This window comes from Rhineura floridana, chromosome 22, assembly GCF_030035675.1.
Source record: "Rhineura floridana isolate rRhiFlo1 chromosome 22, rRhiFlo1.hap2, whole genome shotgun sequence".
NCBI classification, from domain to species: Eukaryota; Metazoa; Chordata; class Lepidosauria; order Squamata; family Rhineuridae; genus Rhineura; species Rhineura floridana.
Window position 1 is genome coordinate 473,669 of NC_084501.1, and position 27,759 is coordinate 501,427.

At 46.4% G+C, this 27,759-nt stretch overlaps 1 protein-coding gene across 2 annotated transcripts; it reads left to right on the plus strand.

Annotated features, from left to right (window-relative positions):
- On the plus strand, positions 1–27,706 carry VPS51 (VPS51 subunit of GARP complex). 2 transcript variants are annotated; one of them, XM_061605917.1, is made up of 10 exons: positions 1–349; positions 1,768–1,897; positions 3,172–3,318; positions 3,596–3,815; positions 4,372–5,125; positions 10,689–10,904; positions 18,958–19,176; positions 19,869–19,990; positions 25,332–25,419; positions 27,274–27,706. In XM_061605917.1, exons 1-10 carry the CDS (start codon positions 158–160, stop codon positions 27,532–27,534), a joined length of 2,349 nt encoding a protein of 782 aa, XP_061461901.1. In that variant the 5' UTR covers positions 1–157; the 3' UTR covers positions 27,535–27,706. The 2 variants fall into 2 exon arrangements, with proteins under 2 accessions (XP_061461901.1, XP_061461902.1); XM_061605918.1 differs by having other exon boundaries at positions 25,332–25,494; positions 27,274–27,363.
- Positions 27,707–27,759: the final 53 nt, after the last annotated feature.

The following is a 27,759-nucleotide window of genomic DNA, read 5'->3' on the forward strand; positions in this document are numbered from 1 at the left end:
GAAATATGATGCGTTGTTTCCGGGAGCTGATTTCAACTAAGCTTTATTGTTCCCGGAAGCGGCGCTCTTCGCCGATTGGGTCCCAGGGAGGGGAGCGCCGCCGGTCCCGCCAGCTGAGGGCGGCCATTGCGGCGCTTCCCTTTTCCCCAAGCGTGTCATGTCGGTGCCTCAGGCCGAGCGTGGCTCGGACCCTCCGGGTGGAAAGCGCAGACCGCACGGGATGCTGAAGCTCTACTACGGACTCCCGGACCCGTCGGGGGAGGCCTTGGCGGGCCCGCCCTGGGGGGACCTCGGGGGCCCCACCGACATCAACGGGCCTCACTTCGACCCGGAAGTCTTCCTCACCAAGGCGAGGAGGCGCCCAGGGATCCCCCGCCCGCCCCTTCCCTCCCGGTGTCCCCTTCCCTCCGGGCTGCCTGTTTGCAAAGCCGCCCCTCCCCCCGACTTGAGCAGGGAGGTTGTCAAAATGCTCTTTTCCAAAATTTCTGAACACCTTGAGCCGAGTGTCTCTGAGCATGAGTAGAGTGCTTTTTGCCTCAAAGGGAACACATTTGTGGTTGCTTTTCGTAAATGCAGGATGGTTCTCACTGGTGAAGGGAATCGGTTGCTGTATTACTGGCTTTGTAAAAGTAGAGCTAATGACAGAGCACCTCTAAACATAAGCAGAATGCTTTTCACCCCAAAGGGAACAGATTGGAGAGGAGAGGGGTGGTCTATGTGTCTGTGGCTGTACATCTCGGTTAATTACATTGTTTTTAGTGAACATATTAACCAGTTAAATGTGTATGTGTTGCGCTCGTCATCATCTCTAACGCACACAATTTCTTTTCTGCGGGCGATAGAATGCTTCTCCTAAAACAGTGCTTGGTATCTGAAGTTTTTATGACCACATGCATTTAAAATTATTTTTTAAATTATGAAATCCTGCTTACTGATTTATCAACCTATCAGTTAATCTAACAGACTAATCAACTAAATATCATAACCCTACAAACGTGTGTGTTTCAGGTATGTAAGGATACTTTATAAGGATCAATTGAAACTTGCAAAGTAGTAGGCTAGCTTTCTAGTTTCACAAAACTCTTCCTGAAGCTGCAAGCTAAACAAAAATGGGAAAGGGGTATGGGAAGAACAGAAATGGATATTGCTGGTAAAGGGTATAATGGAAGCCCTGCCTGAGTACATAGCAGTCTTAAGATGGTGAATTTGGAAGCTTTTTACAGACTATCAAAAGTTAGTTTGCATCCAGTGCAAAAGATCCCAGTGCTTCTGTGGTGAAGGGAGCCAGCTACTCTTATTGAAATAATGGGTCTGAGAAAAGAGCATGTCTGATGATGTGCAGAGTGTCCTCTCAGAAGCCTACCAGACCTGGTGTATAGTGGAGTGGCTAAGAGGCTGAGCTGTGAATCAGCAAGTCACCTGGTTTAAATCTCACCTCTGCCCTGAACTCACTAGGTGGGCCTTATCAAACCACTCTCTCTGTCTCTATCTCCCAGTCTGTAATATGGGGGAGTTAGAAAAAATCTCTCTTTTTTAAAACCTTATGTTATGGTGCTGCATTGCATTTCACTTGCAATGGCCTGGCCACCTATTGACTTGCCTGATCTTGACGTTAGGCTATTGCTCTATCTAGTGCAGATCTCAGCCCCACAACCTGAGATCAAGGCCTGAATGACTAAGCTTGGGGGGCTTCCAAAGGAGGCCCAGAGGAGAACTGACAAAGCGGGTTCTGCTGTTGACAGCAGCCATCTCTGTTCTGCATGGCAGCTGCGGAAGGAGTGCTCTCTGAGTCAGCTGATGGACTGCGAGACCGACATGGTGAAGCAGATCCGGGCCTTGGACAGCGACATGCAGACTCTGGTCTATGAGAACTACAATAAGTTCATCTCTGCCACAGGTGACCAGGGGCTTTTGTCAATGTGGAGCCCTCCTGAGCTGTGGGATGCTCCTAAAAGAACTGAGAGCTTTATTTGTGACTCCTCTTGGACTCTCTCTTCCAGTTTATTATTTATATTGGGTGTGGGGAAATTCTGACCCACAGAACCTCCCTATTCAGCCCACAGACTCCTCCTTCCTCCCCTCGCTCTGTGCAGCAAATAGGCTTAAACAGCTTCTGTTGGTGTCCTGGAAGCTCCTTTTCAAGTCTGGTTGCTGTTCGTGGGGGTGGGGTAGGGATACCTTGGGAGAGAAGGGTCAAGCCTCCACTCCCTTTGTGCTGCAGTCTGGCCTCCATACATTCGTGCCAATGGAAGGTGCTTTTTAAGCCTAATTGCTGTGCAGAGATTGGAGAGGGGGAGGCATCTGAGGTGGGGGAGAAGATAAAAAGAAAAGGGGGGGAAGAGAATGGAATTAATGGGCAGGGGTGAGAGTGTGTGGGGGGTGGTTCTGTCCCCACCCCTTTTCTGACAGTGCCCACTGATGAAAGAGAACCCCTGAATTCCCTGAGGGAATGTGGGGCAGGGAGGGGGTGCTCACCTTAGTTTACGTGGTATAAAAGTTTCCATAAGAAGAACCCTGCATGGTCAGACCATCAGAAGCTATCTGTTCTGGCATTCAGCCCCTTCAGATTCTTGGAGTCTAGTCTGGCATCTTGTTTCTGGTGGTGGCCAGCCAGATGCTTCCAGGAAGTCTGTAGGCAACAGCCCCCACGTCAACGCCACTGCAGTATTTGTCTGCAGCATCTGGCCTTCAGTGGTAGGTTGCCTCTAGAGATGGAGATTGCATTTAACTCTTACCATTTAGCCATTGGTGGAACTCTTATGCATGACAGAGTCAGACTCCATTTTAAAGACATCTAGGTCAGTGGCTATGACTGCATCTTGTGGCAGTTAATTCTATAAGAAGTATACAAAGTGCTTTCGGTCTGTGGCTGTTTGACCTCCTTCTAGCCGTGTTGGGAGGCCAGTTACTACTGTTTCCATTTTAATTATTATTGGTTATGTTATGTGGTTTTATGGTTGTATTTTATGCTGCTCTGCATTTTACTCAAAGAGCACAGCTATTGTCGTTATTAACTTGGTGGGGAACAGATGCAGAGAGAGTGGTTCACCCAAGGCGACGCACACTGGGGTCACCACCTTGCAAACTCTGGTTCCGAGAATTCTCTGCAGCGCATGCCTGTTGAGAGCATCTGAGCCCTCCTCCTGAGCTCCCTTTCCTTTTTCTTCACAGATACAATCCGTAAGATGAAGAACGATTTCAAGAAGATGGAAGATGAGATGGACTGTCTAGCGGCCAACATGGCCGTGATCACAGAGTTCAGCGCTAGCATCAGCAGCACTTTACAGGATCAACATGTGCAGATTACCAAGCTGTCTGGTAGGACAGAACGCTGCTCCTCCAGTGGCTGCTTATGTGGAACAAGGGGTGCCAGTAGCCCATTGGAGCAGATGCAGAGGTGGCTGGTGGGAAGGGGGGCATGTTCAGGGGCAGAGCATCTGCTTTGCATTCAGGAGGCCCTCCATTTAGTGCCATGCATCTCCAGGAGGAAGCTGTTGACTGTGGGAAGGTGGGATGGCCCCGGATGGGTTTCTGGGCACCAAAATACCTTGCATGCTGTGATCTGACTTCCTTCCTTCCTTTCTCCCGACATCAGGAGTCCATGCCCTCCTGCGCAAGCTGCAGTTCCTTTTTGAGCTGCCGGCCCGCCTGACCAAATGTGTGGCGCTGGAGGCCCACAGGCAGGCTGTTTGCTACTACAGCAAAGCCCACTCCATCCTCCACCAGTACCAGCACATGCCCTCCTTCCGGGGCATCCAGGACGACTGCCAGAAGATCATGGCTGACCTCGCTCAGAAGCTGCGCGAGAAGTTCAGGTAGGCCACAGAAGCAGGTGGTAAACTTTGGAAGAAGCCGCTTGACATGGAAGTCATTAATGGGGTTGTGTTTGGGGGTTCTCATGGGTGAGGCAATGAGAGCTGTGACCCAGAAGACTCAGCAATGTAGTATGGCTGCTGTGTGATTCTACCATACAATTTCTTTGGCTTTATCAGCTTAACTCTCCTGGCTTCCTTTCAAGGAACCTTGGGACTTGCAGGTTGGTGAGGACCCTGCAAAGACCTGCAGTACCCTGGGGAGAGGGGATGAATGTTGAAAGCCAGTGTGGTGTCATGGTTGGAACATCTAACAAGGATTAGGGAGCCCTGGTTCAGGTCCCCTACGCAGCCCTGAAGCTTGCTGTGTAGCCTTGGGCCACTCACTAGCTCTTAGCCCAAACTACCTCACTGGGTTGTAGTAATGGCAAAATGTCAGGGGGAGAATCTTTTGTGCCACCCTGGGCTCCTTGGAGGATAAAAATGTAACTAATAATAATCTAAAAAACAGTTTAAATCTGTAGTTAAGCGCTAGGAGTTGCTCCTCTTTTCTCCCCAGGGACGGGGGCTCTGGTGCCAAGGACTTGGCTGAGTGCGTGGAGCTACTGTTGCAGCTAGGAGAGCCGGCCGAGGAGTTGTGTGATGAATTTCTCTCTCATGCCCACTGCCGCCTGGAGGCTGAACTGCAAGCTCTGGAGGCAGAGCTAGGGGAAGGACAGCAGCTGTGCATGGCTGTCCCAGCCACTGACATCCTTGAATTCACCGACCGCGGCTGCAACAGCTTTGTCAGCAACATGTGCCTGGTGATTGCCTCGTACCAAGAACTGTTCATCAACCGGGAAGGTGCCCAGGCGATTTCTTGTATGGCCCATGAGAAGCTGGTGGCCTTTGTGGATGGCCTGATGGAGCATTATTTTGCCCTGGTGGAGCGGCGCATCCAACTGGAAAGGTGCGTGGGTGACAATTCTCTGCTGGTGAGGGCTCTGGACCGCTTCCACCGACGCTTGCAGGCCTTGGCCAAGCTCTTGCCAGCCTCACGGTCAGCAGCCAAGGGCACAGAGATAGTGGTGCGTGCAGCCAAGGAACGAATCCGCCAGTATCTCCAGGCCCTGCAGAGCTTCTATGTGGACTGCTTGACAGACGTTCGCCAGTCATTGGCTGCCCCTCGCCTCATAGGTAAAGACAGCCCCAACCTGGCAGAACTGCTTGGCACAATCTCGGCTTCCATCCTCAACCAGATCAAGTCAGTGCTCACCTATGTTCACTTGTTCACTGCCAAGGACATCACTTTCTCTAACAAGCCGTATTTTAAGGTAAAGAGTGAATGTTTTTGTAGGTGTATTTGAGAGTATGTAGTTTGTAGACTTGACTAGCAACAATAAATAAAAATGTATGCGTACGCACACATGTAAAATCACATTAAGGTGTAACTTGTGCCAAAACAAATCACTGAGATCTTTGGGAGAGTCTCTGTTGCTGCTTCCCCATGCCTGAGATGCACTGCTGATAAGGACTGGAAGCCATGCATTTAGTGTTGGGGAACACAGGACGCTGCCTTATACTGAGTCAAACCATTGGTCCATCCAGCTCAGTATTGTCTACACTGAGTGGCAGCAGCTGAGGACTGAACCTGGGACCTTCTGTGTGCAAGGCGGTTGCTCTGTCACTGAGCTATGGCCCTTCCCCAACTCCCCCACAACCGAGATTAGGCAGGCGCTCTCCTTGTTGGACTTCAGGTGCATGAAAGAGACTTTCTCGTTCCAGCAGGCGTTTTAAGGTAGTGTATAGTTTTATGATGAATTTTTATTGTATTATTTTATTTTTGTTTTGCACCACTTCAAAATGCTAGTGATTAAGCAGTAAATATAGGCCTCTCAATGCCGCTCACCCTCCGCAGGGGTCGAGGACCTATTAAGATGGTCCGCCCCAGACGCCTGATGGAATCTAAGGGATTCCTGAATGCGCTGGGAGATATGGAGCTGTCAGAAGGTCACTCGGTTGAAACCCTGGTGGTGGATTGGAATAGGGAGATTACCAGGGCGGTAGACCAAGTGGCTCCGAAACGCCCTCTCCCCCTGAATAGAACTCAGACAGCACCTTGGTACACACCTCGGTTGCGAGGTCTGAGACAGGAGGTGAGACGACTAGAGCGCCGGTGGCGGAAATCTCGCACTGAAGACGATCGGACACTGGTTAGAGTAGCAATAGCAGCCTACCATGTGGCAACAAAGGCAGCAAAGAGGGATTTCTTTGCTGCCTCTATTGCATCGGCAGAATGTTGTCCCAGGAGGTTGTTGCAAGTGGTCCGAAGCCTGGTCGGTCCAGTTGCGCAGGAACCCATGGAACATTCTAAAGCCTCCTGTGACATATTTGCTAAGCACTTTGCCGATAAAATCGAGCGTCTGAAGTGCACGATTCCGCACGCCGTGGATACAAGTAGTGGGCCAGAATCGGCCAGTTGCATTCCGGTCCGATGGAAGCGGTTTCAGCCTCTTCTCGCTGAGGAAGTGGACAAGGTGTTCTCTACTTCACAGTCTTCACAGTGGAAGATATAGGGCAGATCCCTGAACCTGAACTAACATTTGCAGGAAGGGATTCTGAGGAACTGAGACAAATAGTGGTAACAAGAGAGGAAGTTCTAAGCTTAATGGACAATATAAAAACTGACAAATCACCGGGCCCGGATGGCATCCACCCGAGAGTTCTCAAAGAACTCAAATGTGAAATTGCTGATCTGCTAACTAAAATATGTAACTTGTCCCTCGGGTCCTCCTCCGTGCCTGAGGACTGGAAAGTGGCAAATGTAACGCCAATCTTCAAAAAGGGACCCAGAGGGGATCCCGGAAATTACAGGCCAGTTAGCTTAACTTCTGTCCCTGGAAAACTGGTAGAAAGTATTATTAAAGCTAGATTAACTAAGCACATAGAAGAACAAGCCTTGCTGAAGCAGAGCCAGCATGGCTTCTGCAAGGGAAAGTCCTGTCTCAGTAACCTATTAGAATTCTTTGAGAGTGTCAACAAGCATATAGATAGAGGTGATCCAGTGGACATAGTGTACTTAGACTTTCAAAAAGCGTTTGACAAGGTACCTCACCAAAGGCTTCTGAGGAAGCTTAGCAGTCATGGAATAAGAGGAGAGGTCCTCTTGTGGATAAGGAATTGGTTAAGAAGCAGAAAGCAGAGAGTAGGAATCAACGGACAGTTCTCCCAATGGAGGGCTGTAGAAAGTGGAGTCCCTCAAGGATCGGTATTGGGACCTGTACTTTTCAACTTGTTCATTAATGACCTAGAATTAGGAGTGAGCAGTGAAGTGGCCAAGTTTGCTGATGACACTAAATTGTTCAGGGTTGTTAAAACAAAAAGGGATTGCGAAGAGCTCCAAAAAGACATCTCCAAACTGAGTGAATGGGCAGAAAAATGGCAAATGCAATTCAATATAAACAAGTGTAAAATTATGCATATTGGAGCAAAAAATCTGAATTTCACATATACGCTCATGGGGTCTGAACTGGCGGTGACCGACCAGGAGAGAGACCTCGGGGTTGTAGTGGACAGCACGATGAAAATGTCGACCCAGTGTGCGGCAGCTGTGAGAAAGGCAAATTCCATGCTAGCGATAATTAGGAAAGGTATTGAAAATAAAACAGCCGATATCATAATGCCGTTGTATAAATCTATGGTGCGGCCGCATTTGGAATACTGTGTACAGTTCTGGTCGCCTCATCTCAAAAAGGATATTCTAGAGTTGGGAAAGGTTCAGAAGAGGGCAACCAGAATGATCAAGGGGATGGAGCGACTCCCTTATGAGGAAAGGTTGCAGCATTTGGGGCTTTTTAGTTTAGAGAAAAGGCGGGTCAGAGGAGACATGATAGAAGTGTATAAAATTATGCATGGCATTGAGAAAGTGGATAGAGAAAAGTTCTTCTCCCTCTCTCATAATACTAGAACTCGTGGACATTCAAAGAAGCTGAATGTTGGAAGATTCAGGACAGACAAAAGGAAGTACTTCTTTACTCAGCGCATAGTTAAACTATGGAATTTGCTCCCACAAGATGCAGTAATGGCCACCAGCTTGGATGGCTTTAAAAGAAGATTAGACAAATTCGTGGAGGACAGGGCTATCAATGGCTACTAGCTGTGATGGCTGTGCTCTGCCACCCTAGTCAGAGGCAGCATGCTTCTGAAAACCAGTTGCTGGAAGCCTCAGGAGGGGAGAGTGTTCTTGCACTCGGGTCCTGCTTGCGGGCTTCCCCCAGGCACCTGGTTGGCCACTGTGAGAACAGGATGCTGGACTAGATGGGCCACTGGCCTGATCCAGCAGGCTCTTCTTATGTTCTTATGTTCTTACTGTGAAGCCAACCACTTGTCTGCTCGATCCTTGCCCCTCGTGGCTCATTGTGAGCTGCAAGGAGAAACTGGGCGAAGGGATCAAGGCGGTGGTAAATGCATCCTTGGAAGAGGGTGCAATGCCATCAGCCCTCAAGGAGGCAGTGATAAGGCCCATCTTGAAAAAGCCCTCCTGGGATCCCCAAGAGTTGAAGAACTTTCGCCCTGTTTCTAATTTACCATTCTTAGGCAAGGTGATAGAGCGAGTGGTGGCTAAACAACTACAGACGCACTTGGATGAAGCGGATTATTTAGATCCATTCCAATCGGGCTTCAGGACTGGACATGGAACTGAAGCAGCCTTGGTCGCCCTGGTAGATGATATGAGGAGGTCGTTGGATAGGGGAGAATATACCTTCCTCGTCCTCCTGGATCTCTCAGCGGCTTTTGATACCGTCGAGCACGGTATCTTATTAAGCCACCTAGAGGGATTAGGGATGGGGGGCACTGTTCTACAGTGGTTCCATTCCTATCTCTCAGGCAGGTACCAACGGGTGGCATTAGGGGATGAGGTTTCGGACCCTTGGCCTCTCACTTGTGGAGTGCCACAGGGTTCTGTCCTCTCCCCCATGCTATTTAACATCTATGTGAAGCCGCTGGGAGCCATCATCAGGAGTTTTGGGCTGCAGTGTCACCAATATGCGGATGACACTCAGCTCTATCTCTCATTTAAGTCCTCACCAGAGGTGGCTGTGGAGACCATGTCCAAGTGCCTGGAGTCCGTTAGTGGTTGGATGGGCGAGAACAGGCTGAAGCAAAATCCTGATAAGACCGAAGTGTTACTCGTGGGTGATAAGAGAAGGTTGGGAGACATCGACTTGGTGTTTAACGGGGTGAGATTACCCCTGAAGGATCAGGTCCGCAGCCTCGGGGTCATTCTTGACTCCCAGCTGTCCATGGAGCTCAAGTTTCGGCAGTGAGCCGGGCAGCTTGGTATCAGTTACATCTGATACAGAGGCTGCGACCCTACCCTCCTGTACAGCTTCTCCCGCGAGTGATACATGCCCTGGTCTCCTCTTGCTTAGACTATTGTAATGCGCTCTACGTGGGGTTACCCTTGAAGACGGTCCGGAAACTCCAGCTGGTGCAGAATGCGGCGGCACGCTTGATTACGCATAGCCGTCGCCGGGAACACATCACTCCGGTGTTGATAGATCTTCACTGGTTACCAGTGGTTTACCGGGCCCAATTCAAGGTGTTGGTATTGACCTTTAAAACCCTTTCGGCCCGGTTTATCTAAAGGACCGCTTCCAGTATCACCAATTGAGCCGCCTTACAAGATCAGCCACGCAGGACCTCCTCTCGGTCCCACCAGCCAAAACAGCTCGGCTGGTGCGGACCAGAGAGAGGGCGTTCTCGGTAGTGGCTCCCACCCTCTGGAATTCCCTCCCCTACGATCTTCGACATGCCTCCTCCCTGATGAGTTTTCGACAAGCGTTAAAGACCTGGCTCTTCAGGCAGGCCTACAGGAACTTTGAGCTAGATTAGTTTGTAATATTTTAACTGATGTTTTGATGTTAGTTTTAATTGATGGATGTGGTTGTATTTATTGTATTGTGTAGTGTATTTATTGTATTGTATATTGTATTTTGTTGCTGCTGTAAGTCGCCTAGAGTGTCCAAAAATTGGACAGATAGGCGACTAACAAATTAAATTTTATTATTATTTATTATTATTATTATTTAGATCAATAAAATTATATAAAAGCCAAACCCTCGGTAGGCTTCACCGTGACACCAAAAGAAACTCTATCTCAAACTTGGGTCTTGGTGAGTCCGTTGTAGAATGGTGGGACAAACACCCCGCTCCACCACCCACCCTGGATGTCTCCCTCCATGGGGTTACAGCAGAGCTTGGGGTGCCAGGTTTCTGTCTCTCATTGGTGTACATTAGGGATATGCAACTGGCAGCCTCAAGGCTCCACCTGGTCCAATGCCCCCCTCCAGACCTGCTAGTCCTTGTGACCACCCTTCTTATTATGCCCCTAAACCACTTCTCTCTCTGACATGAGGTAAGGGCTTTTAATGGCTTGTACTCCAATGTGCACAGTATTCGAGGCTTCCTGTCAGTTCAGGTTACAGTGGGGGGTAAGCACTCAATCTGGGCCCCATGGGACCCCTTTAGCTCCAGCCCTAAGTGATTGTTTTTTCCTCTGAAAAAGTTAAAACAAAGGCATAGGGCTCTTCTTCCACAAGCATGAAGAATAACAGGCTCTGCCAGCATCCCCTCCTTAAGGTATCCCAGCCACAGTCTCCCTTTGTCAGTGTCCTAAGGGATTGGGCGGGGAGACTCTGGCAGATCCTCTGCTCCTGTTCCTGTTGGAGAAGGAGGGTTAAAGTGCCCTTTGGCTCCACCAATAGGCTTACACCTGATGGAGCCAAGAAACAGCCAGTCTTGGTGGCCTTGGAATCCTTGTTCCATTTGTGGTCCACCAGCGGCTCCCCAGATGCTTTTGCTGTGATGCCTCTGACTTGCCTTGCTTCTTCCTAGGGCGAATTCTGCAGCCAGGGGGTCCGCGAAGGCCTCATTGTCAGCTTCATCAAGTCAATCTGCCAGACAGCCCGGCAGTTCTGTGAGAGCACAGGTGACAAAGGTGGCTTCACACCCCCAGCATTGCTGCTGCTCCTCTCCCGCCTCTGCCTGGACTACGAAACTTCCACCATCAGCTACATCCTCACGCTGACAGATGAGCAATTCCTGGTGCAGGTACGTAGCATGGAGGGAGAGGGAGACGGCCAGAACCATGGAGGGAGGGCTCCCCTGCTCAAAACTGAACTCCTTGTGACCTGAATAATGCCACGATTCCACACAGCTGCAGGAGAAGTGCAGAGCTTTGAACCTCACAATTCTTTCTTTCCTCTTTATCAAAAATCAAAAGCAAAACATGTTTCTAGCCCTTACAACTATGAAGATTTTATTTATGTATTTATTTCATAAATGTACATGCTGCCCTTCAATATAAATACTCGTATTTACATAGAAGAGAAATGAAAACAAAACAGACGAAAACAGCCGGTCAAAAAAGAAGCACAGCATTCAAAACACTCTCTCTTAAAGTACCTGGGGGTAGGAGTGGGGCACCTCTGAAGGGAGGGAATTCCGTAAGCAGGAGCACCACCTGACCGTGAAGAGCTCAGTGGCACAGGTAGGTTCATGTAGCGAAGATAATATCCTTGGGGGAGAATGGGGAACATTTCTGGGGTCTCAGGACCCAGAGGTATATATTAGAGACTTTAAAATATGAAGCAGTTTATAAATGCTTTTAAATAAAAAATAAATAGTATTAAATATTATTTTAATACCTTATAGCAGGTTCAGCCCTTGGCATCTCCAGGGAAGGCTGGGAAAGGCCACTGCCAGTCAGTGTGAGCAGTATTAGGCGAGGGGGACAAACCACTTCTTAATTCTTTGCTCAGCCTCCAAGAGGATAAAAGTCCCAAGGGGGTCTCCTGTCCATTGAGCAGAATTGTGCTTTGCTATGCATTCCCCTGGCACCCCTGCTCTCTGCTTCTGATACACTGTGCATAACATGGATGGTTCTGCTTCTGGCCTGTGTGCTTAGATTTATTTAATTAATTTATTTAATTAAGCTTATATACCGCCCGACTAGCAACTGCTCTCTGGGTGGTGAACATTAAAAATACAATAAAAATAACACAATACAGTATATCACAATACAAAACTGTACAAAAAATTGTACAGTCGAAAATCAAAATATAATCATTTAGAATTAACAAGAATTAAAATGCCTCAGAGAAGAGAAAGGTTTTAACCTGGCACCGAAAAGATGATAGTGTCGGCGCCAGGCGCACCTCCTCGGGAAGACCATTCCATAGTTCGGAGGCCACCACTGAGAAGGCCCTAGATCTTGTCACCACTCTCCGGGCTACCCTATGAGTCGGAACCCGGAGGAGGGCCTTCGTAGTAGACCGTAGTGTACGGGCCGGTTCATATCGGGAGAGGCGTTCCGACAGATATCGTGGTCCCGCGCCGTATAAGGCTTTATAGGTAAGTACCAACACTTTGAATCTGGCCCGGAAGCATATTGGAAGCCAGTGCAAACGGGCTAGCACAGGTGTTATATGCTCAGACCGCTTAGTTCTTGTTAGCAGTCTGGCCGCCGCATTTTGCACTAGCTGTAGCTTCCGAATCGTCTTCAAAGGTAGCCCTACGTAAAGCGCATTGCAGTAGTCCAGACGCGAGGTTACCATAGCATGTACCACTGATGTGAGGTCCTCCTTACTCAGATAGGGACGTAGCTGGGCTACCAACCGAAGTTGGTAGAACGCATTCCGGGCCACCGAGGCTACATGAGCCTCAAGTGTGAGGGAAGAGTCTAAGATGACTCCCAGACTACGCACCTGTTCCTTTAGGGGGAGTGTAACCCCATCCAGGACAGGGTATATATCCACCATCCGATCAGAGAAACCATCCACCAATAGCATCTCAGTCTTATCAGGATTGAGTCTCAGTTTGTTAGTTCTCATCCAGTCCATTGTCGCAGCCAGGCAACGGTTCAGCACGTCGACTGCCTCACCTGAAGAAGATGTAAAGGAGAAGTAGAGCTGTGTGTCATCAGCATACTGATGACAACGCACTCCAAAACTCCTGATGACCGCCCCCAGCGGCTTCATATAAATGTTAAAAAGCATGGGAGACAGAACCGAACCCTGCGGGACCCCACATTGGAGAACCCACAGTGTCGAGCAATGTTCCCCAAGCACTATCTTCTGGAGACGACCCGCTAAGTAGGAGCGGAACCACTGCCAAGCAGTGCCTCCAACTCCCAACTGCGCAAGCATCTCCAGAAGGATACCATGGTCGATGGTATCAAAAGTTGCTGAGAGGTCAAGGAGAATCAACAGAGTTACACTCCCTCTGTCTCTCTCCCGACATAGGTCATCAAACAGGGCGACCAAGGCAGTCTCAGTGCCAAAACCAGGCCTGAACCCCGATTGAAATGGATCTAGATAATCGGTTTCATCCAATAACGCCTGGAGCTGGTCAGCAACCACACGTTCCAGGATCTTGCCCAGGAACGGAACATTGGCTACTGGTCTGTAGCTGCTGAAATCCTCTGGGTCCAAGGAAGGTTTTTTCAGGAGTGGTCTCACTGCCGCCTCTTTCAGACAGCCAGGGACCACTCCCTCTCGTAAAGAGGCATTAATCACTTCCTTGGCCCAGCCAACTGTTCCTTTCTTGCTAGTTTTAATTAGCCAAGAGGGGCAAGGATCCAGTACCGAAGTGGTCGCACGAACCTGTCCAAGCACCTTGTCCACGTCCTCGAACTGAACCAACTGAAACTCATCCAACAAAACATGACAAGACTGTGCTCCAGACACCTCAGTAGGATTAACTGCTATTAAATAGGAGTCTAAGTCCCGGCGAATGCATGAGATCTTATGCTGGAAGTGTTCAGCAAATTTATTACATCGAGCTACCGATGTATCTGCCGTATCTTGTAGGCCTGGATGGAGTAGGCCACAAACCACTTTAAAAAGCTCCCGTGGGCGTGAGAGAGATGACTGAATAGTGGCGGCGAAATGTTGTTTTTTTGCCGCCCTCACCGCTCCTACATAGAGCTTAGTAGAAGCACGAACCAGCTCATAATTGCATTCGTCGGGAGTTCGTCTCCATCTCCGCTCAAGCCGCCTCCTGTCTTGTTTCATTGCTCTCAGCTCCGGAGTATACCAAGGAGCTGTATGAGCTCTACATAGGAGAGGGCGCGCAGGAGCGATCGTGTCAGCAGCCTGGGTCATCTCTGTATTCCACAGATCGGCCAGGGCTTCGACAGGAGCGCCAGTCTTATCAGCCGGAAAAAACCCCAGAGCCTTTTGAAAACCTTCAGAATTCATTAGTCTCCGGGGGCGGACCAATTTAATAGGTCCCCCACCCTTGCAGAGGGAGAAGGCTACTGAAAGTCTAAACTTCAGCAAGCAATGATCTGTCCATGACAACGGGAGAGATGTAAAACTCCCCACATCCAGATCACTATCCCCATGTCCGGTAGCAAAGACTTTGTCCCCTTCATCTTGAAGTCTTAGTGTCATTCGTGGTGCCATTTTAGGCCAGGGGTAACGAATGTCCCCCCCCTTCCGGTGATATTTTGGTCTCCAACCCCCATCAGCCCCAGCCAGTGTTGCCAGTGTTGATGGGAGTTGTAGTCCAAAACATCTGGAGGACACCACATTGTCTTCTCCTGCCATAACTCAGTGACCTTGAAATTAAGCAGAACTCTGGCAGAGCACCCACTTTGCATCCCTGGCGCCTCCAGGTAGGGCGTGGGAAGATTTCTGTGAGGAAATCCTGGACAGCCACTACCACTCAGTGCAGACAGTACTGTGTTAGATCTGTCAATGGTCTGACTCAGTGTAAGGCAGGTTCCTATCGGGGTCTGAATGCGATCTTCAGTAATTGGATCATCAGAGTCATCACTCCGTGTTAGGAGTAAGATAACTGCTTATACAAAATAGCTGAAATTGCATGGTAAAATATGCTAAATTTATGTAAATGTCCATTTGCTTAACATAGGCAGGCTGCAGAGTCCTGCTTTCCTTGGTACGGTTTTTTTTCATGCAGAGTCAACGTTGTACAATGAGGTTTGGATTCAGTAGCCTGTTAATCCTGCAGGCCTTGATATATTTGCTAGGATAGCCAAATGTAGAAGAATTAGAGCAAAACATTGTAACTGTAGAATCTCCTGTTGTTGTTTTTAAGCAAGGATAAGAAACATGATGGCCTTGTGCCTCTTGCAATTCGCAGCATCCCTGACTGTTGGCCATGCTGGTAGTGGCTGATTTGTCTAGCAACATCTGGAAGTGAACCTTCCAACACTCCACTGATTTTGGGTTTTTTTAGAATTCCTGAACAAGGAACCAAGTACAACGCTGGTAATATTTCTGCAAAACTGCCCAATAACACTGTTCTTTGGGCAATAGATATATAACATAAAAATACAATAGTTGCATCATAACAGTTTCAGGCAGAGAGAGGAATACAGACAGACATAAAAATATAATGCACATTTACTATTATTATTTGCATTTATATACTGCCCCATAGCTTGAAGCTCTCTGGGTGGTTTACAACAATTACTTTTTTTTTTTTTTTCAATAATTTTTATTCAGATTTTCATAAAACATACAAGACAAAATCATAAAACATTCAAAGACAAAAAACAAAATCAAAAATAGTTAAACAAAAAAAAAAAAAAAAGAAAAAAAAAAAAGAAAAGTAAAAAATAAAAAGTAGAAAATTGACTTCCCATTTGTCAAAGATCAAATCAGTTATAAGTCTATAATATATAACAATCCTGTCTCTTAAGTCATATTATAAAATCACTTTCCTCCAGTAGTTATCTTACTTAATCATCAAATCTCATAAACATTACTTTATTCTTTCCACAAAAAGTCAAAGAGAGGTTTCAATTCTTTAAGAAATATATCTATCAATTTTTTTTTCCAGATAAGCATATCGATTAATCCATCTCATTACTAATTATAATAATCTTATTGTCATAACCATAGTCAAAATAAACATTTCAATTAATCCATCACATCAGAATCTGTTAGGTTCAGTAATTTCAGTAGCCATTGTTCTATTATCTCTATTAGTTCCATTTTCCATCTTCCATCTTCAGTAGTCTTGTTAAGTCCAGTAATTTCAATATCCAATCTTCCATTATCAGTATTCCATAATAATCTTGCTGTCAAAGCCATAGTCATATAGTAAGAGTCTGATGGGAATTACCTCTATCCCAAATATTTTCTTGCCATCCATTCTGAATAGGTTGCTGAAATACTGCTGTAAAATCATATCTCTGTTCTTTTTTTCAAAATACACTGGGTCATCTCTTAAAAGTTTTTCCATTGTCACATGGCTGCAGTTAATTCCATAGATTTTCTCTATATTGGGCTCCATCACATCATTCCAGTCCAGAAGATAATCCATGCCATTGATAACTTTATCTCTAGAATCTTCATTAATTTCTTCAGAGATAACATTGAGTTCCAAACAATAGATTTTATTTCTAAAGTCCATAGACTCCAAATCTTGTTCCTGTTCCACGTTTGTTCCAATCTCCGGGATCTCCTCTCTCACAGGGACCCCTATTCCAGTCTCCAGGGTCTCCTCTCTCACAGGGACCCCTGTTCCAATCTCCGGGGTCTCCTCTCTCACAGGGACCCCTTCCAGGGTCACCTCTCTCACAGGGACCCTTATATCTTTAATCTCCTGCTTCATTTTACTCAATTCAATTTTCGTTATCTCAATCTCATCCATTATTTTCTGAAACATAGTTATTTCCAGATTCTCAGCCACTTTCTTAATTGCCATTTTAAAAAAAAAAATATAGGAAAACCACTTCTTATTTCAGCAACAATTGGGTTAATACTCCAAACTTGGTGACATCACAGTATAAACAGAGCAGACAGCCTTATCTCTCCAATAGTTAAGTAAACAAAATGCAGTTCCCAGGATCGAAACAATTAATGGCAATCGTCAAGAAACAGATTCGTCAAAATAAAATAGACCAAAAAGAGAGTAGTCTCAAAACAGTATAATATTTTTCAAAATAAAAATCTGGAATAGAAATCCCTCTTCTGTGTATATCTTTAGAATGCAAATCCAGGACAGCTTTTTGCAACAAAAACAGAGATAAGCTATTAATTAGTGCGTAGCAGAGAGAAGTTACGGCTCCCCAGTGAGATGTCAAAAACCGATCAATCTGGCAAATCTCTTTTAAACAGCAACAATTTAAGTCAAGTAAAAGAAAAATATAGAAAGAAGGGTGCTTGCCTGTTAGTGCGTTCTCTCTTAGAAGATAAGATGAACGTTCGCTTTAACAGATAGAGCTTGCTGTTGAAAATCCGTCCCACCTTCGTCGGCTGGACCTCGTCCCATAAATTAATGAGATCTGGTCGTCCCAACAAAAATAGGCTTTGAGGTTAATCTCTTCGTTTCTCCCTACCCGGGAGAAGTTTAATCAGTCAAAAAAAAAAGAAAAAACTGACTGATATATCTGAATAAGCTTCTTTTGAGGCAGGAGCCCGTCTCAAAAGCAGGCACAGGCTAAGTCACCCTTCCCGGAAGTCGGTGGTTTACAACAATTACAAACATTAAAAACAAATATGTAAACTTAAGAACATATTTTTAAAAAGCAATTTACAAGTTGCCGTAAACCCCAAAGAAACACGTAGAGTCCAGATACAAATCTGAACAACTATTCAAAAATCAGAAAATATATCCAGCTGTATAACCACTTAAAGGCTAGTATGGTATAAAAGTTAAACTAATTTATTTTAAATGTTTTATATAGCCTTTCATTTTAACAGATTCCTAGCAGTTTACATGGCAAAGAGTACTTAAAGTGCCTGAGTGAGTAAAGGAAGTATAGTGTTGGCACCAGGTGAACCTCCTAGGCCAGAGCATTCTGTACTCAGGGCATCACAGCCCACAATGCCTTCTCCAGTAGCTGCTACCCCCTACACTTCTGAACCCAGTTTCCTGAGCATGCCTTATTCCCAGAAGCATGGATCACAATTGGAATCAGAAACGCATCACAAAAAACTCTTCCTTGCTTTGTTTGAGAAGCCAGTCATGAAACAAGTGGGGGGAATAGCTTTAACAGAGCTTGGAAAAGTTACTTTTTTGAACTACAACTCCCATCAGCCCCAGCCAGCATGGCCACTGGATTGGGCTGATGGGAGTTATAGTTCAAAAAAGTAACTTTTCCAAGCTGTGAGCTTTAAGTATTATGCAATCGCCATAAACATCTTATTTTTTAAAAAATAAAGCCATAACAAGTAAAGGAAGTGGCGGAAGCAAGAATTGTACATGTTGTACCATTTGCACAATCTGTATGCTGGGCAGAGCTTGTTCGTTTCCTCATTGCAAAATTTGCGGGTTGCTGTGTAGAAGTTACGGGGCCTTCTCAGCCTCAGGGAAAGTCCTGGCTAGCTGACTCCATGCTTCTGGAGGGCTCCTTCTCTGTTGAGAACTGTTTTGTTCTCGGTTGAGCTCGGTCTCATGGGCTGTGGGATGTAGGTCACAGGTCCAGATTCCCTCCCTAGGAAATGCTGCTTACGTAGAATAAATACTGTATAATGCTGAAATGGGTTAAAAGTGGGGCCTTTTTTTTTTGAGGAAGCTTGGGACATAAGCATTGTGTCAAGTGATTCGATTTACCTAGCTGTGTCTGGGACGAGAATCTAAATGAATAAACTCTGCTTATGAAACTAGTCCTCAGTGCCATTTCTTTCATGGCTGTTTCAATCAGCTTTCAGTAAATCCTCAGTCTTTGAATCACTTCTTAGGGTGGAACCACCCCATCTTTTTTATTTTCTTTTTCAATAAAACATATATTTCGTTTCTCCAATGTGGTTCAAAAAGACATTCAGAGTGCAGATACCAATCTCAAAACCATTCAAAAATCAGCAAAAAGCATCAAAATATACCCTGCTTGGAATTGGGATGATGGTAGTTAACAGCACGAGCTTCGAGCCAGGAAGTCACTGGTTCAGATCCTGCCTTTGCTGGGAGCTCATTGAATGGCTTTAGGCAAGCCACTCCCTCCAAGCCTTTGTCACCCTCCAACTCCCATTTTGCTATTAATAGGGCTGGCCTACCTTAACAAGTTGTTGTGAGGTCTGCTGATGTATCTAAAGCTCTCTGATGACTCTAAAGCACCACATGAAGCTGTTGCTGTCAGGTATTGCCCTCTTCTTCCTCCTCATCACATGCTTGGCCCTTGTTGTGACAGGACCACTCCCCGGTCACCCCAGTCACCGGGCTGTGTGCTGAAGCCCGCGAAGCTGCACAGAAGCTGCTGAACCATTATGTGAAGGTGCAGGGCTTGATCGTTTCCCAGATGCTGCGCAAGAGTGTGGAGACACGCGACTGGGTCACCACCATTGAGCCACGCAACGTCCGCGCCGTTATGAAGCGAGTGGTGGAGGATGCCACCTCTATTGATGTTCAGGTTGGGAGGGGCCTTACGGACCGCCAGGCTCCATCTTTTATGGCAAACTCAGATATGTGATGAAGGAGAGGCAGTTGCAATGGGGAGGGACCTCTTTGTTATAGGGCATGTGAGGGACCCTCCCTTGGAAGGGGGGTTGCCTAGAAGCAAGCAGGCCAAGTTGCCGTGTTTCTTTAAGTTTCCAAAAAGAGGAGGGAGTTGGAGCTCTGATCTGCTTGGAAGGCTCTAGGCCCAGGCGGGCAGAAGCAGGCTGTGGTTACTCAGTGGTGGGAGTGAAGTGCCTCGTACCTCTTCTGATCTTCCTTTCTTACCACAGGCTCCCTTTGGAAAAGAGAATTGGGATGCCAAAAAGTGGCTTAAAAATGTGCAAGCTGGAAACACATCTTGTAATGTGTATATTTTGCAAGGAAACTGAGCCTGCTGTGTTTTGGCCTTCATCTCTCCCCCCACCCTCCCAAGCCCCCAGTCTGTTTGTTACCTCAGCCACAAGGATGAAGCTGTGCAGAGTTGTCCTGGTGGGATCACGTTGGCAGGGCTAAGGAGTGATTCTCCCAGGAAGCCATGTGGGCCCCAGCACCTCTAGTTTTAGAAATGAAGGCTAGGTATGGTCCCCCCACCCCCAGATCTAACAAGACTGAAATGCTACTTCCTCTCCATGCTAGTAACTGCCCCCACATTATCTCTCCACACAGGTCGGACTTCTGTACGAGGAAGGTGTGCGCAAAGCCCAGAGCAGCGACTCTAGCAAAAGGACCTTTTCCGTGTACAGCAGCTCCCGGCAGCAGAGTCGCTATGCACCTAGTTACACGCCCAGGTGAGCAGCACCCAGGTAGGCATTTTCCTGCCTGGGTTATGTCGGTTGAATGCAAATAGGGGACGACTTGAAACTTTCCTACTCAGCAACCCTTTCTCACCCCTCCTCCACACTTTGTCTGTTCCACACACTCATTAACTCTGTTCCACACACTCATTAACTGTGGACTCTGAGCTATCACACCATTATTTCATTTGTTGGTCTATATATTGTTCAGGAGATAGAAGAGAACAACAAAAAGGGTAGAACAAGAGCCCTATTCCAAGAGATTAGAGAAATTAAAGGAAAATTTAAACCAAGAGAAGGGATGTTGAATAATCAATGGGGGAACACACTGACTGACCGAGATGAAATAAAAGGAAGATGGAAGCGATGCACTGAAGAACTCTATAAAAGAAATGCATGGATGACAGATTCATTCGGGGAGGAACCATATGATAAAGAACCAGAAATTTTAGAATGCGAGGTGAAAGCTGCTCTTAAAATCCTTGGAAGAAACAAATCACCAGAAATTGATGGCATACCAATAGAGTTGCTACAAGCTACTGAGACGGAATCTGTCCAAATTTTGACAAAAACTTGTCAATAAATAGGGAAAACTAAACAATGGCCCACAGACTGGAAGCATTCAATATACATCCCAATTCCAAAGAAAGGGGATCCCAAGGAATGCAGTAATTATCAAACTATTGCCTTAATATCCCATGCAAGTAAAGTAAAGGTGCTTGTATCATGTGTTTTTTTTGTATGTACTTTTTGTTTAAAAGATATTTCTTTCATTTTGTTACTTAAAACGTGGACTTTTATTATTGCCCATAGCAATACAAGCATGGTTTGGTTTTGAAAGTGGGATTTGTATTCTATTTCTTACCTATCTATTTCTTACCTTGATTCTTGCATTAATTCCTTTTCGTTGGGATTTGTAAACTGCTTGGAGGTTTCTGTTGAAAAATTAAGCAAGCAAACAAACAGACAAAGCAATGCTCAAGATTCTACAACAAAGGCTCTTGCCATATATATTGAGCGAGAAATGCCAGATGTCCAAGCTGGATTTAGAAAGGGAAGAGGTACCAGATATACCACAAACATACGTTGGATAATGGAACGGACCAAGGAATTTCAGAAGAAAATCACCCCGTGCTTTATAGATTACAGCAAAGCCTTTGACTGTGTAGATCATGAAAAACTATGGAATGCTTTAAAAGAAATGGGGGTGCCACAGCATCTGATTGTCCTGATGCGCAACCTATACTCTGCACAAGAGGCTACTGTAAGGACAGAATATGGAGAAACCGATTGGTTCCCCATTGGAAAGGGTGTGAGGTTGTATTTTATCACCCTAGTTGTTTAATCTGTACACAGAACATATAATTGGAGGGAGAAATATCAATAATTTAAGATATGCAGACAATACCATACTACTAGCAGAAACCAGTAATGATTTGAAACGAATGCTGTTGAAAGTTAAAGAGGAAAGCACAAAAGTAGGACTAAACTGAACATCAAGAAGATTAAAGTAATGACAACAGAAGATTTATGTAATTTTAAAGTTGACAATGAGGACATTAAACTTGTCAAGGATTATCAGTACCTTGGCACACTCATTAACCAAAATGGAGACAATAGTCAAGAAATCAGAAAAAGGCTAGGACTGGGGAGGGCAGCCATGAGAGAACTAGAAAAGGTCCTCAAATGCAAAGATATATCACTGAACACCAAAGTCAGGATCATTCAGACTGTGGTATTCCCGATCTCTATGTATGGATGGGAAAGTTGGACAGTGAAAAAAGCAGATAAGAGAAAAATCAACTCATTTGAAATGTGGTGTTGGAGGAGAGCTTTGCGCATAACATGGACTGCAAAAAAGACAAATAATTGGCTGTTAGATCAAACTAAAGCAGAGTTATCCCTAGAAGCTAAAATGATGAAACTGAGGTTATCGTACTTTGGACACATCATGAGAAGACATGATTCACTAGAAAAGACAATAATGCTGGGAAAAACAGAAGTGAGTAGAAAAAGAGGAAGGCCAAACAAGAGATGGATTGATTCCATAAAGGAAGCCACTGACCTTACAAGCTCTGAACAGGTGGTTTATAACAGATAGCTGACTCATGGGGTTGCCTTAAGTAGCAATCGACTTAAAGGCACATAACAACAATATTGTTCAGGGGAATTGGCCACTTTTATGTGCTGTACAGCAGCTGGTTCATATTAGTCACACGATACACAATTAACCGCATGGCCAACAGATTGTGTAGATTAGTGTTGCCTCAAATCCAAAGGCTCAGAACTGGACTGAAGGACCAGAACTGGACACCTGATGTGTTGAGACATGGACAGATTCCATGCATTTGCGAACAAAGCCATAGTGCTGATGCGTGACAGGCCGATTTAAATATCAGAAGCCAGTTAAAAGCATGTCCTTAGGGCAGGAGTGCTGCGCATAGCCAGGTGTATTGGGGGCTGTCCACCTGGGGAAAAGGTGAGACAGCAGGGTCCCCTTCTCAGCTGGACCAGCTGCCATTTCCCTTTTCATCCGTGGCCAGTTCATCTGGTCAGTAGCCTCTGGGAAGAAAAAGCCCACGCGTGAGCTTGCATGTAGGTTTTTGGCTTGCCAGTGGCCTTGCTAATGTGGACATGTAGAGGAGAGGCCGGGCAGTGCCCTCGGAGCAGCTCATGTGTGAAGTGGGGGCTGTACCCTGACGTCATTATGTAAACAAGATGGTGCCCAAGTTTCCTCATTTTCCTCTCCCCACCACACTACAGTATATGCTGTTTTATATTGTTCACTGTCTTGAGCACATTGTAAGAAAGGGTTCTGTCTTGAGTAAGTGAAAGATAGATTTGATCGATAGTAGGGCCTCCAACCTTGCATGCTTTGCATGGCAACCCCTTCCCCTGGTTGCCAAAGCCCCCCTTCCCCAGATCGCCAGAGCACCTTCCTCCCCCCGCTCTCCATGCAGCCTTGTCTGCTCTCCTTCCCCTCCCATGGAAAGGAGGTGACAGTGACACTGATGCCTCCCATGAAGCAGCTGCATGGCTCACCCAGGCCACCCCCCCACTTGCTCCCCCACTTGTTCCCCCACTGTCCCCTCAGGTCTCCTTCCTTCCCCCCCCCCCCGCACTGGCTACCACCACTGCCCACACACTCTCCCACTGTCCGCTCAGCCAACTTCCTTCCTTCCCCTTCCCTCCCTGGCCTTGAGCCCAGCATGGCTATAGTTTGCAGTGCCACCTGACTGTGGCCAAGCAAAGTGTGATGTGACGAGTTCAACTCTTACTCATCACCTGAGCACCATGCTTACAGGAGGATCCTAGGTTCTGAGAAGAACGTTGAGAAGCAAAATGTGTGGGCATCTTTATAAGTGATTTCTGTGAAATGAGCCTTCCTGACTGCTCCCACATGTCAGTTTGTTTAGCCAATGAGTGAAATCAAACTGTGATTGAAAAGTGAGTTGTCTGGACACCAGGCAGTAGGAATTCCTAGGGTCCTAAAGAGATCCTGTTTTCCCATCCCTTTTAGTGCACTTTTCTATCTTATTTTCTTGTCGTCCTTGGAATCTCCGTAATTTGCCCTTCCTTTCCCCCTAACAGTTAGAATGCATCTTTCCTGTGGTGTGTCTCAGTCTTTCCGCCCCTGCTTAGCTATTTACTGCTAGTGGAAAAGGGAGGAGGAAGCAGGAAGGAGGGGGGCTCATGTAGGTGCAGCACCTCCATTCCCACTGCAGTCTGTTTTTGGGAAACAGACTCTGCAATTCGTTTTGTAAGGTGGGCAATTGCAACTCCTTCCTCTTGCAAGGAAATTGCTTCAGGGAGTAAGGAAAACTCCAGTTGCGTGACGGCTGAGTGCTTACAGTTTGCATCTTTATTGCAAAACGTACTGAAGAGAAAAGGCAGGCTTGTTTGTTTTCCTCCGCGTTCAAAATGGAGGAGAAATGTCTCAACAGAGCGGTAAGAGACCGCCTTGTGTTCCTTCTTAAAAAAAAATCCAAGAAGTTGTCCATTTTGAATTGCATGCATGTACACAATTTTTAGGATGCATTTGCATTTTGAAATTTGAGGCTTTGAATAGCCAAAAGACTGGACTTGGAGTTCAGCAGTGCACTGATACATTTGCATTCTTCTGCTAGGACTACGGAGCCCTTTTTGCATTTAGCACAGTCAGCAACATAAAGGAGAAAATATGGGGTGGGGGGGTTGTGTGCAAACTTAATTGAGTTTTTAAGAATTAAATGTAAGAGAAATTCCATGAAAAATAGCTTGGTATATGTGCTTGTGTCTTCCTGCATTCAGCTTTGTTGGATGGCCCAAGTTCTGGTATTATGAAAGAGGGAGAAAAACATTTCTCCACACTATGCATCATTTTATAAATCTCTTGCCGTGTTCCCTCTAAACTAAAAAGCCCCAAATATTGCAACCTTTCCTCACAGGGGAGTTGCTCCATCCCCTTGATAATCTTCGTTGCCCCTCTCTGAACCTTTTCCAACTGTACAATATCCTTTTTGAGGTGAAGTGACCAGAACTGTTCACAGTATTCCAAAGGCAGCCACACCATAGATTTATATAATGGCATTATCAAAGCAGCATTTCTATTTTCAGTACCTTTCCTAATGATCCCTAGCTTGGAATTTGCCTTTTTCACAGCTGCCGCACACGGGCCAACACCTTACTGAGCTATCCACATGACCCAAAGGTCTTACCCCTGGTTTAAAATCAAAAAGATTTTGGGTATCTAATGCAACCTTGCAAATCACTCCTTGAGAGTTTCTAGTCCACAACAATTGGCACTGGCATGGATACCTAACTTGGGTATTTTGTGCCACATCGAAGCCGCCCCCCCAACAGGAAAAAAATGAATCTAGGAGCTCCCCGCTGCAATCCTGACCCCTGTTTGGTGGAATGTGCACAGCCAGCGCTGCATCCATAACCCCACTGCTTGAACAGGCTGGAGCAGGTGGGAGGGAATGGCGCAGCTTCTTTGGTGCAGGGAAGAGGCCCAGATAAGGCCCAAAGCTGTCACATGATGGCAACAGGACTGGCTCAGGATCCAGCGAATCCTGTGCAGCCCCAGCCCCACAAGCGGCTCCACCGGCAGGGAGACTGCTAGCAGTAACAGGTTCATTGGGGCTCCTCCCCTACGGAGCTCTCCTGCTGTGACAGTAGAGCTCTCCTTCCCAGCAGCAGAGGCTGGGCGGAGAGGCACATCTGTGCTGTCCAAACCCCACTCCAGCATGGCAAATCGGGGATGATTGCAGTCTTGGGCTCCTGGACATGACCCTTAGTCCTACGGGCAACCAAGCCATCAAGCCTAACCTCGCTCACGTATTCTCTCCCCAAGTGCCCCCATGGATACCAACCTGCTGAGCAACATCCAGAAGCTTTTCTCAGAGCGCATCGATATCTTCAGCCCTGTGGAGTTCAACAAGGTGAGGAAGACTCTGGCAAAGCGAATCCTTCATGTCTCCCTGTGTTGCACTTCCTGAAGCTGTAACACAGTAACGGTATTACTTTAATTTATTACCACCCTTCATCCTGAGGTCCCTAGGCAGGTTACAACAATTTAAAAAACAGCCTGAAATACAATTGAAAACAACTTAAAATCACAAAAATAGCAACAATCCTAATAATGTACATGTGATGGGTCTTCTCTACAAAGATGCCAGGATCTACATCTTGGGGAAATGGGAGCTCTGAGGTACATATTATTATTGGAGCTGTCATTAGAAAGGACAGCAAGTTCATTTTTTCATTATTAGTAGTTTTTTTTTTACTAGAACTGCAGCACCTGATTGATCAGTACACTAATTGATTTAAAATAATATTGATTTAGTAAAATTTGTTAATCAGGCAGCTGCTCCTTAACACAGTTTGTTTTGAACACAAGTTCTTAACAAAAACTACAGATTGCATTTTGTCTTATTGGCGAGGAACAGAATGGTTGCTCCTTACGAAATAGGGCACCATCTAAGAACAAAGAAAGTAGCCTTTTTCTCCTTAGAATGATTTTGTCATCATCTGCAAATTTGTGCAGACCATTTATACACAGAACTATTGAATTCAATGGGGCTTCTAAGTAAGCAGGAGCAGAATTGTACATATGACTAAACTATTCAGATCAGGCAAGAGCCATATTTTTTTACAGCACAGGTGGCATCTGTTTGGGCTCTCCATCTCAATTTAGACGTCGTTTGGCTGTGGAGTTCCAGTCTGGTCCTCCCCACCCAAAGGTTCATATTCTCAGTAGAGCAGAGTTTGTGGTTGGATGCATCGCTTGATGCCTCTGCTCTGTGGGTACACTGAATAAACTGCCCGCCCCCTTTCTGTTTTTGAGGAGTGTTTGGCAATATCTGCCCAACCTGCCATCAAGAAAGGAGTGGATTAAGCCTTTATGGAGAGGCTCTTGATACTTTATTAGTTGTTTTTTCTATTTATAACTATCAAAATTGACAGAACGATTTGATGGTAGGAGGGAAGGAGAGTCACCAGACCCAAAGCCCTGCTGGGCTTGTGCCAGCAGTGTGGATGGAGGGGCCGGCGGCATTTGGCTGGTTGGCTGGTCTCATGGTGGGTTGCAAAACATATCAATTAAAGCATGTATAGTTTAAAATAAAATCCTAAAATAAACCCAGAACACAGCCAATGACAAAGTAATGGAAGAAAAGGAGGAAGGAAGACCTCCACTGGCTCACCAAGAGGCCTGGGAGAAAGGTGCGTCTTGACTGTGATGGTGCACTTCAGAGCTGAGGTGGCTCCACATTCTTTTTCAAGTCTTTCACGTCCATTTTCCCTAACTTTCTTTTCCATGGATTCCAATGGGAGGAAAAATCGATACATTCATCTCTGTTCTGGAGTCATGTCAGTGGAATGGAAAAGGTTTAGGTCCCAGCGATTCCCCCTATGCACTGTGGGGTGTCTCCTTTTTGCCAGTACTGTAAGCGGAGTAGCAAAGGTGATGGCAGTTTCCGTGCCCACAGCAGAGACATTTGCAAGAGCAGGCCTCCTTCGCCACCCACTGACCTCCTTCTCTGCCTTCCCAGGAACCAGAGGGTTATGCTGCAAAAGCTTTAAAAACTGAAATGCCAAGACCAAGCCTACAAATGTCACGTGCCCATAGACCCATTGAAATCACTGGTTGCCTTACTGTTGTTGCTAGGTAGTGAAAAGAATCTGGAAATATCAAGGGGTTTTTTTGGAGGGGGGATTTTTCATCAGAATTCCAGAGATGAAATTTGTGCTTCTTGGCTCTGCTGGGTTTTTTATCCTCCTCTTCTTCCGCTCAGGTCTCCGTGCTCACTGGCATCATCAAGATCAGCCTGAAGACTTTCTTGGAGTGTGTCCGCCTGCGCACCTTTGGGCGCTTTGGCCTGCAGCAGATCCAGGTGGACTGCTACTACCTGCAGCTCTACCTGTGGCGCTTTGTCTCGGATGAGAACCTGGTGCATTTCCTGTTGGATGAGATTGTGGGCAGTACAGCCCACCGGTGCCTGGACCCTGTGCCCATGGAGCAGAGCGTCATCGAGGTCATCTGCGAGCGCGGGTAGGGCAGTGAGAGGGGGCTGGGCCAGGAAGATGGAGGCATTTCTGCCCCGTCTTCTCTGCCATCTGCAGTAGGCCATGCTGGGTGTGCAGGGGGAGAGGAAGGGGCATGTCTTGCTGTTGAGGCCTCAAAACTGGGTGACGTGAATGTGCTAAATAAATAACAGCTTAGTTGAATATTGCATTATTTGTGCTGCACCCAGGAAACTATAGCTCTGGATAAAATAAAA

Bases quoted from the DNA above. Each gene is read 5' to 3' on its own strand.
- VPS51 (XM_061605917.1), top strand. From the start codon at position 158: ATGTCGGTGCCTCAGGCCGAGCGTGGCTCGGACCCTCCGGGTGGAAAG. The intron at 3,319-3,595 runs GTAGGACAGAAC...TCCCGACATCAG, and splicing joins GCAGATTACCAAGCTGTCTG to GAGTCCATGCCCTCCTGCGC. The intron at 5,126-10,688 runs GTAAAGAGTGAA...GCTTCTTCCTAG, and splicing joins CTAACAAGCCGTATTTTAAG to GGCGAATTCTGCAGCCAGGG.